At 58.9% G+C, this 15,944-nt stretch overlaps 1 protein-coding gene across 14 annotated transcripts in view; it reads left to right on the forward strand.

The window, feature by feature from the left end:
* R3HDM2 (R3H domain containing 2) overlaps positions 1–15,944 on the forward strand; it is a 45,967-nt gene that overhangs the window by 23,008 nt on the left and 7,015 nt on the right. The window contains exons 3-15 of one of the 14 annotated variants that reach the window (XM_086768917.1): positions 289–330; positions 1,736–1,822; positions 3,023–3,149; positions 4,182–4,260; positions 4,949–5,008; positions 5,609–5,749; positions 6,131–6,239; positions 7,370–7,465; positions 8,775–8,806; positions 8,904–8,960; positions 11,026–11,255; positions 13,343–13,527; positions 15,635–15,724. In XM_086768917.1, coding sequence (XP_086625043.1) covers positions 289–330; positions 1,736–1,822; positions 3,023–3,149; positions 4,182–4,260; positions 4,949–5,008; positions 5,609–5,749; positions 6,131–6,239; positions 7,370–7,465; positions 8,775–8,806; positions 8,904–8,960; positions 11,026–11,255; positions 13,343–13,527; positions 15,635–15,724 — 1,335 coding nt within the window. The remainder of the gene's footprint in view (positions 1–288; positions 331–1,735; positions 1,823–3,022; positions 3,150–4,181; positions 4,261–4,948; positions 5,009–5,608; positions 5,750–6,130; positions 6,240–7,369; positions 7,466–8,774; positions 8,807–8,903; positions 8,961–11,025; positions 11,256–13,342; positions 13,528–15,634; positions 15,725–15,944) is intronic. The other 13 variants (XM_086768907.1, XM_086768908.1, XM_086768909.1 and 10 more) reach the window with 13 other exon arrangements.

Genomic DNA, 15,944 nt, shown 5'->3' on the forward strand with positions numbered 1-15,944 from the left:
TGCCCCTCCACCCGTGTGCCCTGCGATCCCACAGCTGTGCTGGTTCTGTCGGAAGCAGAGGAACTGGGTTGAATCCGCGTGACGTTCTTAAGCGGTTTTTCCCTACCTGGGGCTTGACGGAGCAGCTCTCCGGGTCTTCCCGTTGCCCATGCTTCCGTCGCTGTCAGGCAGAGATTTTCTTCAGAGTCCCTTTCCATGCTGAGCGTAGCGCTGCCTCGCGCGGCGAATGCCGTGTACGGTGTACGCGTCCGGATGAAGCCGCTTACCTCCTCTTTCCTTTCCCCGCAGAGGCGAACTTCGAGCCATGGCCATGCCAGGAAGAGAGCCAAGGTAGGACCCCTTTTGATGTTTCCTTCTCCTGGCTGTTCTGAGCTGAGTCGTGATCCCAGCCTCGGGGTCACCATCGGTCCCTCCTGTCTCTGGAAGCCACGCGCAGCCCGGGACGGTCGAGGGCAGTTGCTTCCCATGCACTGGAGCACACGCTCACCCACGAAGGGGCTGTTTGCTGCTGCTAACTGCCACGCTCGTCCCCTCCCCAGAGCCCAGAACACCAGAAGTGACACCCAGAGGTGTCGCTGGCGGGGCGGGGCGGTGCCCTGGCCTGTTACACCCTCCAGTTAAAAACCAGCGTGAAGCGTAGCTGCCTGGTTCCGCGTCAGGCCCCTTTTCTGCGGGGCGTTCCACAGGCACGTGCACGGTGAATCCAAAACTTGCTGGTAGTGAGCACCAGGACGCCACTGCTCGGGGACGTTGTGTGTAGGCAACAATGCAGCTATTGTGTGATTTTTTTTAAATTTTTTTTTTTAAACATTTCTTAGTCTTAACCCCAGTTTTTCTTTGCTAAATTTGATGATAACTGCTGAAGCAGTTTATCAAAAGCGGCCGTGAATTTTCCGGGCTTGGCAGGTCTAGAAACATTGCGTAATTCAAGCGTCCCTCTAATCCATCCGGGATTCGTTTATTCCAGCCTCCTGCCCAGAGCAGGGTGAACTGAGACATCTGCCCAGCTTGCTCAGGGCTTGATTTTAAAAATGTGAGAGGGCAAAGGTCTCTTCCCTCCCCATCCTTTTTTTTTTTTTCCTCTTTCCCAAAAGTTCAAGCCCAAATGAAGCCGAATTCTGCCCTGAGGCGTGAGAGAGAGGGGAGCCCAGTTAAATTTGTGACCTCGGGCAGAACGCTGCGCCCCTCGGGCCTTGCTCCGTGGCGTTGATCTCGTGGGACCGCTCAATACGTTTCTTCCTCTCTGTCGCCCAAGTGAGGTTTTATTTTCAGCGTTTTCTCGGAGCGCTACTCCGTTACCCAAAATAAGCCATGTCAGCAGGTCCCAGGGCGAGGTGCAAGTGGGGTGACAGCCTTCTCCTTAGGAACAGTAACAATCTGCACACCTTAAACCGATAAACCACTTGGTTTCGGTTACATCCTTTGTTAATGGTTTTAATTGTTGCCGGGGGAGGAGGGGAGAGGCTGGAGTTGCTCTGGCTGAAGGTCAAAGAGCGGATGAATTAAAGCAATGAACTTTCTCACCTAAAATTTGATTCAAATCCTAATCAAAGGCTGAAGGAAGAAAATAACCGATTTGCTCTAGGACTCCACGCCTCTCTATGCTCTTGTTTGCTGCAGGAGCGTTTGTGGCGGTTTAATTAACAATGGCTGATGAGTGGCTCGGCAGCGCAGCAGCCTGAGCGCGAGCGTTTTGGCTGTGCTGTGACCGTGCTCTTCTCTTTCCCTTCTCTAGTCTAACTCAAAGCTTAAACTGGTCAGGAGTCTGGCCGTCTGCGAAGAGTCGTCCGGCCCCTTTGTGGACGGGCTGCTGGAGTCCCAGGTAGGCCTAGAACCAGAGAAGCTGTGGAGTGCGGAACCCCAGAATAATCCCCCCCCTGCTGGAAGCGGTGTCCTGTCCTGGGCCTGCGCCTCTGAGCGGCAGGAGCGTCCCGCAAGAGGCTGCTTGTGAAGGAAGCTGTCGTGGCTTTGGGCGCCGCTCGTGTGCGGACAGTCACAGCCCTTCTCTTACGAGGAATCCTCTGCGCCAACTCACTGGGCACCCCCAACTCCTCAAGTTTGCAGGCTTATGCCCCCCAAAATGGAACGGCGCTGCGCCTTCGCACAGCTCCTGGGGTTTTGGCCATGGGAAGGAAGTTTTTTTTGTGCAAGCCCTTTCCTTGCAGCCCAGGCTGCGGTGGCTGAAAGCAGCCAGTGACGTGTAGCGCTCCGCAGAGATGCTCCCCAGCTGCGGTCGCTGTGGGCAGCGACAGAGAAGGTGAAGCTTGAGGGTGGGCAGCAGTCAGGGAGGCGCTGAGACCCTGTCTGCCCTGGCGAGACGGAGATCTGAGCTGTGGCCAGCTGCAGCCTGTCTTCATCGCGCTGACCAGTGCCAGAGTTACCACCTCGGGTCTGTGGTGCTGGCCCAGAGGCCTCCCTGAGTGGGAACAGATCAGCTGGCACAAAGGACGTGGTTTATAGTCAGTTTTCACTCAAATTTTAGCAGCTGTTGACAATCCTCCGGGTGTTTGACGTTTGCCAGGGAGCAGAGCGAGTCCTCCGGCCACGCTGGGCAGTCGTGACTCAGGAGAGGAGGTGAAAAGAAACAGCAGAAGGTCCCCCGTGGTGTGGGACCGCTGATCACACTGCATACGCTTTTTGCTGTGTGTTCTGGTTTCTCCTCCGGCGCAGCAGAGTCTCGCTGGAACGGTGCAGGACCTACCACTCCCGCGTCCAAAATGCGATAGCGTTTTCCCAGCTCTGAGCGGGGAGGCATGCGGTTTAAATTCTGAGGGGATCCAGGCGGGGCAGGTTTTCAGCTGCGCCGTTGAGTCCCCTCAGAGCCGACCGAGGGCTCCTCGCCCAGAGGAGGGTGGGGAGAGAGCCCGCTTCGTCTACTCGCGGAGCGCGGCCTCTTAGGAAACGTCTCAGGGCTGCGACCCCAACCCCCTGCCTTCCTGTGACGCTGATCTCAGCTGCCAGAGTCTCCGGCCGCGGTTCCGGGGAGTGCCCGGTGGCTCAGACCTGGTTTCTTTTCTTCCAGGACATCATTCAGTTGCACGTTAGCTGCCCCTCTGACAAGGAAGAGGAAAAGTCCACGAAAGATGGGGCTGAGAAGGAAGAAAAAGAGAAGAATAAAGAGAAGGCGCCGAGGAAAATGCTCTCTCGAGGTCAGGTGCTCACTTGAATAGGTCTTACCCGCGTTGAGGGTGCTGGTGGCCAGTGGGACAGCTGCTGGGAGCAAAGCCGCTGTCTCTGCAGATAATTCTGCAGGAATTTATCATTTTTATACCATCCTTTCTGGAGCACAGCGTGGGGAGGAGGAGGGGGAGGGTTTCTCTAGACTGGCGTGTGCCCCAGCACACTGACAGGCTTTCTGTAGCGTTCGTAGGGATCTGGTGGGTGTCACGTGTGCAGATGCGAACCCGAGGAGACCACTGTGTCGTCTTTTGCTTTCAGTTCAGATTTGATTTTATCAAACCTTCTCCAGGGGGCGAGGTAGGAGGGTGCAGGGAGGTGAGCTAAGTTTCTGCCGTGTGATCCTGCGCGCGTGATTTTGGGAGCACGTGTAATGTGGTGAGCACACTGCACCCGAAATTCTTGTACAGACAGCAACTCTGCCCCGGTGCGGATTCAGTTTTGCTCGCTGTTTTTTCTGTGATTGCTTTTAAATTAAAAAGGGAGTGGGGAGAGGAGAGCAGCAGGGCCGGCTGGGCCTTCCCGTTAAATGGCGTGCGGGATCGACGGTGCAGGAGGTGCCTGTGCAGAAGTGTGGTGTGGGACGCTCGCAGGGGCTCCTGTCACAGCCCAGGACGTCCCGAGCGGGCTCTCAGGGCTTGGTTTTAGGGACAAGGTCCCCTTCCATGAACTGGCCGGATCTCCCTCTCCCTGGCGTTCCTGTACCGGGGCCTTGTGCTCGTGGTGCCTCGTGTGTCGCAGAAACTTGGCCTGGGGTCTGCGCTCAGAGCCTGTGCTAGAAACTGGGCTTGAGCCCGGGTGATACTGGTCCCAGTCTGCGCCGTTCTGTGTCGCTGGGCTTTTCTTCCCCCCTCCCTGTGGTGAGCAGTGGGTGCGGAGGATGAGCCCGATCTCCTCCGGCAGCAACGCGGGGCCGTGGTCCTTATCACGCAGGAGACGCTCACCTCCCTTCGGTCTGTTCTGTCGCAGCTTTTTGTTAATGTGTTCTGCTCCTGTTGTTTCAGATTCCAGCCAGGAATATACAGACTCCACTGGAATCGATTTGCATGAATTTTTAGTAAATACACTGAAAAAAAACCCACGGTAGGTCCCTCGGCAGTAAACCAGCTTGCGGACGGAGCGAGGGGGGAGACCCTGGCGACCGGCGCTGCTTTGGCTCTTGACGCCGTGGTGTTTGCGTGCGTGTGTGTGTGTTTGCATTCGTGTGTTGAGTCCCCTGGAAAAGGGGGCCAGAAGAGTCCCTGGAAATGTGGTTTACTGGTGGAATTCAGCATCGCTGGAGCTAGGGCAGAGAAAAAAACATAATTTTATATACCGCCGTCGATCGAAACAGGTCGTTGTGTGTTACAGAGAGAGAAAGAGGAAAAATAATTGGTTTGAATGCGAGCGGGAGGGAATCGCGGCTGCTTTAAAACCCTTTCCATGAGTGACTGTCCAACACCAACCGCTGCTGTGTCGGTAACAAATGTCACCAAGCCAAACGCTGCCGTGGGCGCGGCAAAGCGGGAGGCTCCGCCAGCGGAGCTTCAGCGGGGCAGAGATTCAGCGTCACCAAAAGCCAGCCACTGTTAGCAAAACTTTAAACTGGGAAAAATCTGGCAATTCATTTACTATATGTGAAAAATGTGGAGTTTTTAGTTAATTCCTGTGGAGGATGTGTTGCTCCGGGTGTTTGTGCCGTTTCTCCGTTGCGGGGAGCGGGGTAGCAAGCGGAGAAAGCCGTGTTGCGCTGTCTCTAATGCTGGCCTTTTCCTTTTTCTTTTCTCGACAGGGATAGAATGATGCTACTAAAGTTAGAACAGGAGATTCTGGAGTTTATTAGTGATAACAAGTAAGTGATCACCACGCTTGTGTCGAGCAGGAGAGGCTTGTACTTCACGGTGTAGGAGCCGGGGTGCCCGGGGAGAAGGGAGTCTTTTGGGCACGCTGCTTAGGAGGCCTCTCATGCATCCTGCACCTCCTTTGGTCCATACACAAGGTTTCTCAGGATCATATTGATTGATTATTGATTGCTTTAACACCATATCCGCTGTGAAGGAGACCGGTGCCCTTGTGCTTCTCTTCCTAGCGCAAACTGGGAGCGGAGGAGCCAGGTGCAGGATTCGCATCCCAGATACCTGTTCTAGGTGCCTGCAGCAGGGCTTGCAGACTTCTTTATGGAACAGGATCAGAGAAGTCGGGGTACATGTACTGATTCTGGCGCCTGTTCCTGCTTAGAAACAAACATTTCTGCACAAGCTGGCCTTGTTTCGGGAAAGGCCTGAGCCGGCCTAACTTTGGCGTGCTCACGCCTAGCTGCTTCGAATAGGCGGCGTGGTCTGGTCTGGGGTCTGGTGAAGGCACCTCTGGCCTTTCTCTCTCCTTTGGTGTCAGGTTATCGTTGTCTGGTTCAAGGCCTTCTAAATTGGAATGCTTTCTCCCCTCTTCTCAGCAACCAGTTCAAGAAGTTCCCCCAGATGACCTCGTACCACAGGATGCTGCTGCACCGCGTTGCTGCGTACTTCGGCATGGACCATAACGTTGACCAAACCGGGAAGGCGGTCATTATCAACAAGACCAGTAACACGCGAATGTAAGGGGGAGGGAGAACAACTGGGGCTAGCATCTCCGTCCCGGCCCTACGTGGCGCTACGCGATCCCCAGGCACAGAGCCCTGGCCAGGTCCAGAGCAGGAGGGATCCCACACCACGGGTTTTTGCCTTCGTAAGAAGGGCAGGACCCCCTCTGGAAGAGAATCCTTCCCTTCCAGTCCCACGCGTGTGCATTAACAAGCCCTTCCTAGCTCTCTAGCCCTCAGAGGAGGGGCAGGAGCTCTTGTTGCCATCAGGCAGAGGAGAGATTTAACACCACAGACATTTTTGCGCACCCCTCCGCTCCCTGCCAAGCAGGGCTTTTGTGAAGACAGCTCCGTGCCCGTTTTTGCCCTTCTCACATAGACTGCTTCTTCCCGCAGCCCCGAGCAGAGGTTCTCCGAGCACATCAAAGATGAGAAGAATGCCGAGTTCCCACAGAGGTTTATCCTGAAACGAGACGACACCAGCATGGACCGGGATGATAATCAGGTAAGGGGTGGCCGTGGGCTCTCTGCATACTTCGTGAGAGCCAGATGCAACTTTCCTACGATGAGAACATCTCTAAATTTCTCCCGGGTTTCCTGCAGAAACCTTTAACCCAAGCAGCAGCATCTAGATCTGTCACAAAAACTTTACAAAATACCGTGGAGATGCGTGAAGAATTTGTGTGGGTTCTAGGGGGGGTGCTTTTCTGTGCCCTGAATATCGACCGGTGGCTGGGCCGGGCTTTACGGTGAAGCCGTTTGCTGAGGTTTCCTTGGAAATGTCCCAGACCTGAGTTTTAGCGAGCATCTCTGCCGCGTGTCCCTGGGGCGCAGCGAGTCAGCCTGGGGAGTCGTCAGGACCTTGCAGTGGTACTGGGAGGAAACCATCAGCCAAATGGAACGGTTGGAGCTCAGCAGCATTGCCGGTCATCGCAACTGAACCGCCTCCTGAACCTGGCCGCCTTTGGGCTGTCGCAGGCGGCACCACGCCCGGGAGGCAGAGCTAGCTCGTTCATCCGTAGCTGTGTCAGATAGATAGAGTCTTGAACGTCAAAACCAGGGTGAGAGACAGGAGACCTCTTCAGCAGGGATCTCCTGCTCGTGCTCTTGTAGCTCCCATCCTTACATCACCCAGTTTGCCACCGGCCCTTGCTTTGGGTCGTGAATCTGAACGTCAGGTATCAGGACGGGGAGCCGGTGGTTTCCATCAGTTTCTGGTTTCCCAGTGGTGGCACTCTGCAGGTGACGCAGCTGCCCACGAAGCGCAGAATCCATGACTGAGCAGGAGTTTGCTGCCTTGGCGTATGCTCTCAAAGAGCGGCCTTGAGCTTTTGACCATCTTTTGGAAGCAGGCGGTGATATTCCTGATCTGTCCTCCCCGAGTCAGGCAGGGTTCAGGCGGAGGGGTTGTGCTTGATCCGGGAGGTGCACTGGGACCTCCAGGATGGTCTTCCCCAGAGAAAGGTGGCCAGAAGGTAGGTTCAAAGGCAGAGGCTGCATCGTTGCGTCCAGGCATCCCGCATGCACTCCGTAATCCACGTCCACCAGCACCGCTCCGTAAAAACACCAGCGGCTGACTCGCCCCCTGCTCCCGCTGGCCACTGCTGACCCGCTGAGATGTGTTTGTCCCTTCAGATCAGACTCCCCTTGCAGGATGGGAGGAGGAGCAAATCTATAGAAGAGCGAGAGGAAGAGTACCAGCGGGTCAGGGAGCGGATATTTGCACGAGAGGTAAGCTTGGACGGCTCGCTTGCCGGGTACCCTCCTGGAGCTCTGGGACAGAAAGTGTCCTTGAGTAGACTCGGAGGTCAGATGTCACCACTGCCTTTCCTACAAGTGAGTGTCCCAGTGTTCTTGGTCTCTACCGTTGAGTTCTAGCTCCTATCAAAGATGTCTAAGACGTTAAGGTAGAGGAGCCACACCTCCACTCCACCTCCTTCCCTCAGTTGCCTGTTTTGGGGGGCAGTAGACGTGTGGGGACTGACAGAGGGGACAGTTTTGCTCCTTGCTGCCCAGCACGATCGTGAGTTGATGCAACGGCGTTTCTGGGACGACTGGCAAATCAGTCGATGAACCTGAAAGGAGCACCAGCTGCCTCCCCCAGCTTCTCCAGTGCTGCGGCTTCGGCCTCCTGGCCAGGCAGGGCTGGCCTGGGAGTACCAGGCCTGTACAGGATGAGTCTGGGCAGGGTGTTTGTTGTCTCTCTTACGAGGTGTCCCGCTTAGTTATTGCTTCTGTGAGATCTCTGCCGCTGCGTGGAACTCCTCCGAGGTGGAGCTGCGTTCCTTGCTCGGAGAGGCTGCTGCGCTCTGCCGTGCTGAGGCGGCTGGAGGCAGCTCTCCATGCTGTGCCGAGTGGCAAGCGAAGGAATCGGGGACAATTCCAAGCGCCCGTCTGCTCTGGATCGTGTTCGGAGTCCAGCTCCTTGCCTGCTGCCTTTGGGCGTCCTGGGGCTGCCGCCTTTCCTTTGTCCCGGTGGGAATTGCCACCTGCTCACCCTGGCTTTGTGTCCGTGGGCTGAGCCAGCGCTTCACGCCTGGCCAGAGCCGGGGTGGCTGTCGCGGGGCGGGCTGGGCTGGGCTGCGACAGCTCTTCGGCACGGCTCTGGTAATCGTGCCTGCGTTTGGCAAAAAGGACCCGTGTTTGTCTGGCCTTGATTGTTCCGTGACAAACCCCCTCAGAGCTGCCTGGAAGCGATGAAGCAGGGAGCTGAGGGCTCAGATTTGCAAACTCCTGAGAGATCTCAGGGTGGCGTGGATCAGGAAAGGCTCCTCACGGGCCTGGGTGGGCACCCAGGTGGGACTGGGGTGCAGGAGGCTCAGCAGGGCTCCTGAGCGACCACGTAACTGGTGCAGCACACAAGCTGTGTCCCAGTCCCATCCGTAACTGGTGCACCACACAAGCTGTGTCCCAGTCCTGCCCTGTTATTGCTCTGGTCTGCTTTGCTTTGAAATTGCCTGGGTTTGTTGCTTTCAAAGTTACTAAATTCTTCCTTTTCTTTCCTTCCCTTCCCATCTCCATGTCTTTTCTGTGCTTCCAGACTGGCCAGAACGGATATCTCACCGACGGCAGGTGAGTACTGTTCCGCAGACGCTGTTTGTACCCCGGCTTTCTCTGCGGAGCGCCGCCTGGCTCTATAACGACACTTTTTTTTTCTGATGTTAACCAGCAGAATCTCCAAAGAAGGCTTTGCTTCTAGCTCTCACAAACGGAGGCAGATTTTTAGGTATCTCTGTCTGACTTCTTTCGTACGTTGTCCTGCTGAGTCGGTTTGCCCCATGCATGGCTGCTTGTGAAGTCATTGAAGTTGTATTTTTTGCCCCATCAATTTCTGAGTCGTTTTTTGCTGATTCATCGATTAAAATGGAGCGGGGGGAAGGGAGGAGTGGGGGAGCCAGAGGATTCCAGCAGTTTTCAAACCATTCCGCCTCTCGTTTCCCAAAAGGAACGCCTGGGAAGTGACCGGATTGGCGTCCGGATCAGGTGGGGTTGTCCCTGGTCCCTGGTCATGAAGCTAGGTGACTTAACGGTGGCGGTGAAGGGTCTCAGGCGTCCGTTCCAACCAGAGCGTGCTGCAGAGGGCACGGGGAAGACGTTTGAGGAGCGGTTTCTGATGAAGTAGTTTTCTTGTGGAGGAAAGGGCTGGAAGGACGGCGTTGGCCTGACACGTCCCCTTGCGCGCACCCCCGCTGAAGATAAAGAGCAGGATGAAAACGGAGGGACCCTGCGCCCGGTGTCGTGTCCTTCGATAGCCAGAGCTCTAGAGACGAAGCGTCCCTGTGTGTGAACAAGGATGGATCCAAGCAAGCGTAGGAGCAGCTTTGCCCCTCTCCTTGATCTGTCCTGTGGCCCAGGCTGTCCCTGGAGGGACGCCGCCGTGGAAAATCAAGTGTCCTCAGCACCGGTGCTGGGACCGTGGCCCGAGCTGCCTGCGGTGGTGGTGTTCAAGGCGGGGGGACAGTTCTCAGATCAGCCGTGAGGCTGGAGTAAAGCTCACCCAGCAAGTGGCCAAAAGCACGTTGCTGATGTGATTGCAGCTCCAGGAGCTTTTCTGACCGTCGTGCCCTGTCCCTGAAGAGCTTGGTCAACCTGCTGTCCTTGTTTTATGGTTCCCGGAGCGTGGAGAGGGAGGATTCCTGGGCCTCGGCACCAGTTTGAGCTCTAGACACAGACAGACAGGCTCTTGAGGGGATTAGGGTTCCCTCGGTGGTGCTGGAGGTGATGTCTGGCTGAGCTCTAGAGCCCTGCCACCCTCGAAGCCCAGCGGCGGCTGCGTCAACGCTGCCGAAGCGCAGATCTGGTTGCGGAGAGCTCTCTGCTGGTGGACACGCGTGGAAACAGGCTGGAGGAGGGCACGGCTGAAGCTGCGAGGGCAGTGCTCTCGGAGCAAGGGCATGGTAGCGCGCCTGGGGTTTGGAGAACGCTCGTAGCAGCAGCAGAACCGTTACGCTGCCGCGTTGGCCGTACTGGGCTTGAGAAGGGTCTGGGCTCTCGGGGAACCAGCTGGGTGAGAGCAGAGGCCGTGACAAGCCCCTTCCCCGCGCACACGAACGCTGCCCCCACCCCTCTGCACATCAGGGGCAGCCCTCGGAGTTGGGGTTGGAGAACCCAGGAGGCTGACGGCGATGCTTCTTGGCCCGACTGCAGCTGGAGGTCTGAGGCTGCGTGGTCCAATTCCGTCACCTCTTTAGCGACGTAACCGTTGTACTGGTTTTCCAAGAGACGTGTTTTCTTTGGCTCTCACGTCCAGCAGCCTAAGACATCACCTCAGCGGTTCCCTCCAAGGCTTTTCCCCTCCACAGCTGCGTGGAGCTGCTGCCAGGCTCAGCGTGCAGCGTTACCTGAGCATCTCCTCCTCGCTGTTCTGCCCCGGCGCTGGCTCGGGAGCCCGTTACTGGGCCGATAAACCGCGCTGGCTGCTGGGCGTGTTTTGCTGGTGCTCCGTAAAGCCCTGCTGTGGCCAGGCCTGGCCCGGGGCCGAGGGAGGGCAAGCGGTGGGAGCACAGCTCTGACCCCACTGGTATCTCTTCCAGGCTGGGCTCTGGCTAGGGAAGAGGGCCAGGAGCCAGCTCGCGACACAAGCCACAGATCAGCAGTGGCTGGGTCTTCCCAGCGCGTTCCCAGCGGCCCGGGGCGTGCGTTTGCTGTCACATCCCCGTACAAAGCGCCGACGTGCTGTGTGACAGAGCCAGCCGCTGGCTGGGCTCAGCGCCGGCGTGTGACAGCGCTGGCGCAGCGCCCGCGGTCCCTCTCCCACGGGAGGTGCGGTCTAACTCCTCCGGTCTCTGCAGGGGCAACCGGGACGCTTTGAACCGGGCCGCGGGCAGCCGCCAGAGCAGCACGGAGAGCGAGATCAAGTCGCTGGAGCCGCGGCCGTGGAGCAGCACGGACTCGGACGGCTCCATCCGCAGCCTTCGGCCGCCTGTCACCAAAGCCAGCAGCTTCAGCGGCATCTCCATCCTGACGCGAGGGGACAGCATCGGGAGCAGCAAAGGCGGCGCTGCCAGGACGGCGCGGGCAGGTACTGTACCGTATCCCGTGCGCACCTTCTGCCCCAGGACACCTCGCAGGCGTAGTTTTCTGGGTGGCTGGGGTCGCTGGTCAGTGACTGGTTAGAACGGGGCATGGTTGGCGTCACCTGAATGGGCTCAGTACTGATTTTCTGCTGTGCTGCTAGTCATGCTGCCGTTCTTTTCCGATCCCCCGAGTCCCTCGCGGCCCTGAGGACACTCGGGATGAACCATCTGGCGCTTTTCCTTGCTTTCCAGTGAAGGAGGTCCAGGGAAGGGTGTCACCAATTAGTCTGTCTCGTCAGAGGAAGCCTGCGTTAATTGGCGTCTGCCTACGATGTTCTCTCAGTGATTCACTCTACTCCTGAGAGCTGTGCAGTGTCAACGAGCAAAATCCAGCGTGGCCCAGCTTCCTCTGCTCTCACCGGCTCGCAGCGGGTCCCCAGATGCTTGAGAGCTGTCACTTTACTGGGGAGGGGAGGCAGACTGGTGCTCGTGGGTGATGAGGCTGCCACAGGAATCCTTTCAAATCCAAGGGATGGGTCTCAAAGGCTGTTCCAGGCTTTGAAAAGCACACGTTCACCTTGCGGTGTGAAGGTGCCCACGTCACCTCCTGGGACCCCGTTCCGTTGTGCTGGGGGCTCTGATGATCGCAGTCGCTGGTGGGAGCGGTTATTTGAAGATCTGTGCCAGGCGGGTGCAAAGCAGAGCGAGAGAGGAGCTGCTTTTCTGCTCTTTCTCTATTTTTCCCCCAGGTCTCCCCTGGGAACAGAAGCTGTTGCTCTCCAGGTTTTATATAACGGCGAGCGATTAGAAACATCTTGGGGAGGGAAGAAAAGCAAAGGAATTTTCACTTGGGGTGGGGGCACCACCACCCTTCGTGTCCTCACGTTTATTCCGCGGGGGAGGAAGCGCTGAGGACGCTGCGGCTCTGTTCCCATCTCAGCGCTCAGCCCCTGGGCGACTGTCAGCAGAATATTTCCTTCTCTGCGCCACGCGGCCGAGGAGCCAGCCCTCCTCAGCAGCGTGCCTGGAGATCCGCTGCTGGAGCGCAGCAGATGAGAGGCAGGATTAGTTAACCAGCACGGGCGTCAAGCAAGTTTCCCAGCCCTTTAATTTCTGGAAGTAAGGCTGGGATACTGGGAGGAGCACTTCCCAGCTGAGTGCCCTGCGCTCCTTCCGAACTTTTTTTCCTGGCGTGGGAAGGAGTTGCTTTCAGCCTGCCCCCCCGTAGCCTTTTTCTCCAAAGATGTGTGCACGCTGGGTGTGTGTGGCCATGAAACAGGGTTCCCTCACTCCCCTCTCTCTCCGGGCAAGCGCTCGCGCGGATCCTGACGGTGTCCGAGCTGCAGGACTGAGCTGTGACTGGGAACGGCTCTTCAGCTCCTTCCCGCAGACTGGTTTGTGGCACCGAGCCGACCTGAGTGCATCTGGCAGCTCCCTCTTTTCGTAGCCCCTGCCTCGTGCTGGGGTGCAGAGCCCTGCACTGGGCAAGTGCTGCTGCTCACGGCCAGGTTCCTTCCCAGCGGAATGCCCGTGGAGGCCTTGGCTTGTCCCCGGGGCTTTCCAGACCGGACAGAGGGCACATCCCTCCCGAGGATGAGTTACAGCACAGACGTGTTTGTACATCCCTGTGCCAATCCTGCCGGCGCCTGCGCCAGGTACGCGCCGTCCGGTGGGCAGAGGCAGGATCCATCCCACGAGCCCGGCGCCGGCCTTCCCATCCCCTGCGTTGAAGCAGCGTCGAAGGTTTACGCCAACAGCAGCCACCCGAGAGCGGTGGGTGGGCACCGCTGCGTCAGCGGTCCGCTGGGCGTGAGGGCGCTAGGCTGGCGTCGGGGAAGAGAGCGCGCTGTTGGGAATGCAGCTGTACAGCTCGCGGCCATCGTTTGGGACAAGAACTGCGTCCCGGCCTTCCCTGTGTAGGGCAGGGCACGCGTGGGTCGGGGTAGGGGGGGAAGAAGATGCTGTGACCGGCTGTGGAGGGTCAGCGTGTGTATGTGGACACGGAGAGGGGAGGTAGTGACGGGATCCGCCCGTCAACGAAGCAATGTTTCTCTCCCAGGCACCAACCCCGCCGTGCCTTTCTCCGTTCCAGGTTTGGTACTAGCTGCCCCCGAAGCGTGCGGCCAGTCCCCTTCGTCGCAGCCCAGCCGTGGCCTCCTGCCCTGCGCAGCCCAGCAGCCTCAACCGCAGCCGCCCCAGCAGCCGCCGCCGCAGCCCCAGGGCCTTCCAGCTGCCGCCCAGCAGCAGCCAGCCATGAGTAACCACATGATGGCCCAGGTGGGTTGCTGCAGGGTTATCCGGGGCTCCGTAAGCTCTCCAGGCGCCGGCGGGAGGTGGGAGCAGGGCCGGCGTACGCCCAGGGTGCTCTGGACTCATGCCCAGAGGGTTTTGAGGTCCTCGCCTTGCTGCCTGGTAGGGCTGGTTGTGTTGTGGAAGCAGTTGCCCTCCTGGCAAGGGATGGTGTGTCGTCATTTAGCCCCACTCAGGACCAAGCTACGCAGTCGCTCGCTCACTCCCCCCGCCCTCCAGCGGGACGGAGAGGAGAACTGGGAAAGAAATGGTTGGGTTTGAGCTCCCCAGTGCTGCAATCCCGTGGCTGCAGGTCGCCTGGCGTCCTGGGGGGAGGCAGACCTGGAACCGTTCTGCAGGCTCTCCCCAAGTTAAACCCAAGTTCAGCAGCCCGGGGGGCTACTTCTGGGGATGGGGCCCTCTGGAAGGCACTCAGGGCTGGCGTTCTCCAGACTTTGTTCTGCTCCCGAGCTGCCTCTGCGTCACAGCAGGACTTGGAAAGGGGCGGGAGCCAGCCCGGTGGGCCGGTTGGGAGAGGAAAGGTCCCCGGGGTTCAGAGGGTGCAGAGCTGGGCGGCGGGCGTGGGGAGTACCTGCAGCACCCTGTGCAGAGCGGCGTGTGGGTGCTGGACCCCAGAGCGGCGTGTGGGTACTGGACCCCAGAGCAGGGTGTGGGTGCTGGACCCCAGATCAGGCTGTCAGTGCTGGACCCCAGAGCGGCGTGTGGGTGCTGGACCCCAGAGCAGGGTGTGGGTGCTGGACCCCAGAGCAGGGTGTGGGTGCTGGACCCCAGAGCAGGGTGTGGGTGCTGGACCCCAGAGCAGCGTGTGGGTGCTGGACCCCAGATCAGGCTGTCAGTGCTGGACCCCAGAGCAGGGTGTGGGTGCTGGACCTCAGCCCACCTGCGAGATTTTGAGAGATCCTTTCTGGTGCATCACCTCACGCTGAGGACGTCTCCTCCAGCAGAGAACTGCCAGTGACACTCGAGTTACACTGGGGGTGCGACTGGGCAGGGGTAGATCATTTTATCTGGGCCCCTTTCCTGTGAGAGGCTGGACCAGGTGATCTTCCGAGGTGCCTTCCGACCTGGGCCATTCCAGGATTCAAAGTGTTTTCATCAGGCTGGGGTGGGAGGAGGAAGCGATCCTCCTGGAGCAGCTTTTCCTGCGGATAACGTGCGCAGCTCCTGGCTGGCTGCAGCCGTCCGCGTGGGAACGGGGCGGGTTTGGAGGTCTGGGGGCCTGGCCCGGCTGCGGGGCTGCAGGTCTGCTTGCAGAGGGTGCTGAGGCTCGAGGGAAGCAGCTCCGTTCTGCGGGAGCCAGCGTCCAGCGCCGAGGCTGGCGGAGCGCCTGTCCGGAGCCGCGGCGTGGCACGGGACAGCGCACGGTGCCGCGGGCGGGAGGCTGGAGCGCAGCAGGGCTCTGGGGCTCCTGCGGGATCGCGGCGTCTGGCTGGGGTTTTGTTTGGGATCCCCTGCTGTTCGGCTCTTCTGGTGGTTTAGGCCCTGGAAAAACCTTTTTCCTGTGTTGGTGAAAGGTCTGAAAATTCACTGTCCCCCGTGGGCAAGCACCTTCTTTTTCATGAGAGGTCAAATGAAACGGTCAAAAAAACCCCAGTCCAGTGCTGACCAGTACAGCTTCAGTGCCCAAAGCGCAGCGTGCGGTGCTTGAGTTAGGAGCTGACAAAGCGAGAGGGCCCTGCACGGCGGAGAGCGGGGAGCCAGCGCCGCACGGGCAGCGGAGCGGGAGCGACGCGAAGGCGGTGCCGGGGGCAAGCGGCTCTCCCGCCGCCGTTGGCCGTAGCTGGCCTTTGGGAACTCGTGTCGCCGTTCCTGCCGGGCAGGAGCTGCTTTGCGGACACGGCCGGCCTTCCCAGCTTCCACAGAGCGACTGGCCGGGCTGTGTCTCCGCAGAGAGAGGAATGCTGCCCCGTCCCGGTCTCCGTGCTTCCCGACCCTCTGCAATGCCCCGCTCCGTGTTTGCCGTTGGCTCGGTTGACTAACCTTGTTGTTCCTTCTTTCTCTCCCTCCCCCTATCCTTCCCCTGCCCTTTCCCACCCAAATCTCTCTCCTCCGCTCCCTTCTCTGCTGGTCGTAGCCGGTCCCGGCGCTGCAGCCTGTTCCGTATTCTCCAAGCTCCTGCCCCCAAGTCCTCTTGCCAGTCTCTCCACCCCAGCAGTACAACTTGGTATAAACCCCGTTTCCTCTTCTGCGCTCTCTCTGTTGTGCTCGCGTGCCGTGTTTGTGTTGTACGAGCTTTTGCCGATCGGATAAGCCGCAGCCGCTGCGCCCGGTGGGTTTGGGATTCACGGAGGTCCTGCGCTGCAGCGGGGTCGAGGCGGGGGGCTGCCTGAGGCTGTGGGACCCGCCGGCGCCGGGCGCTGCTGGAGCGCCTGGGAAGAGCCTGG

Source organism: Chlamydotis macqueenii, chromosome 29 (genome assembly GCF_036417535.1).
Source record: "Chlamydotis macqueenii isolate bChlMac1 chromosome 29, bChlMac1.mat, whole genome shotgun sequence".
NCBI lineage: Eukaryota > Metazoa > Chordata > Aves > Otidiformes > Otididae > Chlamydotis > Chlamydotis macqueenii.